Source organism: Crocuta crocuta, unplaced genomic scaffold (genome assembly GCF_008692635.1).
Source record: "Crocuta crocuta isolate KB4526 unplaced genomic scaffold, BGI_CrCroc_1.0 scaffold657, whole genome shotgun sequence".
Classification (NCBI taxonomy): domain Eukaryota; kingdom Metazoa; phylum Chordata; class Mammalia; order Carnivora; family Hyaenidae; genus Crocuta; species Crocuta crocuta.
In genome coordinates this window covers 852,001-852,259 of record NW_027529583.1, presented here as the reverse complement: position 1 = coordinate 852,259, position 259 = coordinate 852,001, and the positions used below count along the sequence as shown (strand labels likewise).

General features: G+C 48.3%; 1 protein-coding gene across 1 annotated transcript in view; it reads left to right on the top strand.

Annotated features, from left to right (window-relative positions):
* Window positions 1-259, top strand: part of TXLNG (taxilin gamma) — a 49,844-nt gene that overhangs the window by 48,979 nt on the left and 606 nt on the right. Inside the window, exon 10 of the mRNA XM_077761705.1 lies at window positions 109-259. Within this exon, the coding sequence (XP_077617831.1) occupies window positions 109-259 (151 nt within the window). The remainder of the gene's footprint in view (window positions 1-108) is intronic.

Below are 259 nucleotides of genomic sequence, written 5' to 3'. Positions count from 1 at the left end.
AGGTTTGAACAAGTAGTTTCTAATAGTGCTCTGATTTGTTAACATTCTGTATCCTATAAATGAATTTGTCCTCCACAAGGTCACGCGAATCCTCATTTTTCCTTACAGAAAACTGTCCGTGATAAAGAGTACAAGGCCTTTCAGATAAAACTGGACCGGTTAGAGAAGCTGTGCAGGGCTCTGCAGACGGAACGGAACGAGCTCAACGAGAAGGTGGAAGGCTTGAAGGAGCAGGGCTCGGGGAGGGCGGCGGGTGCGG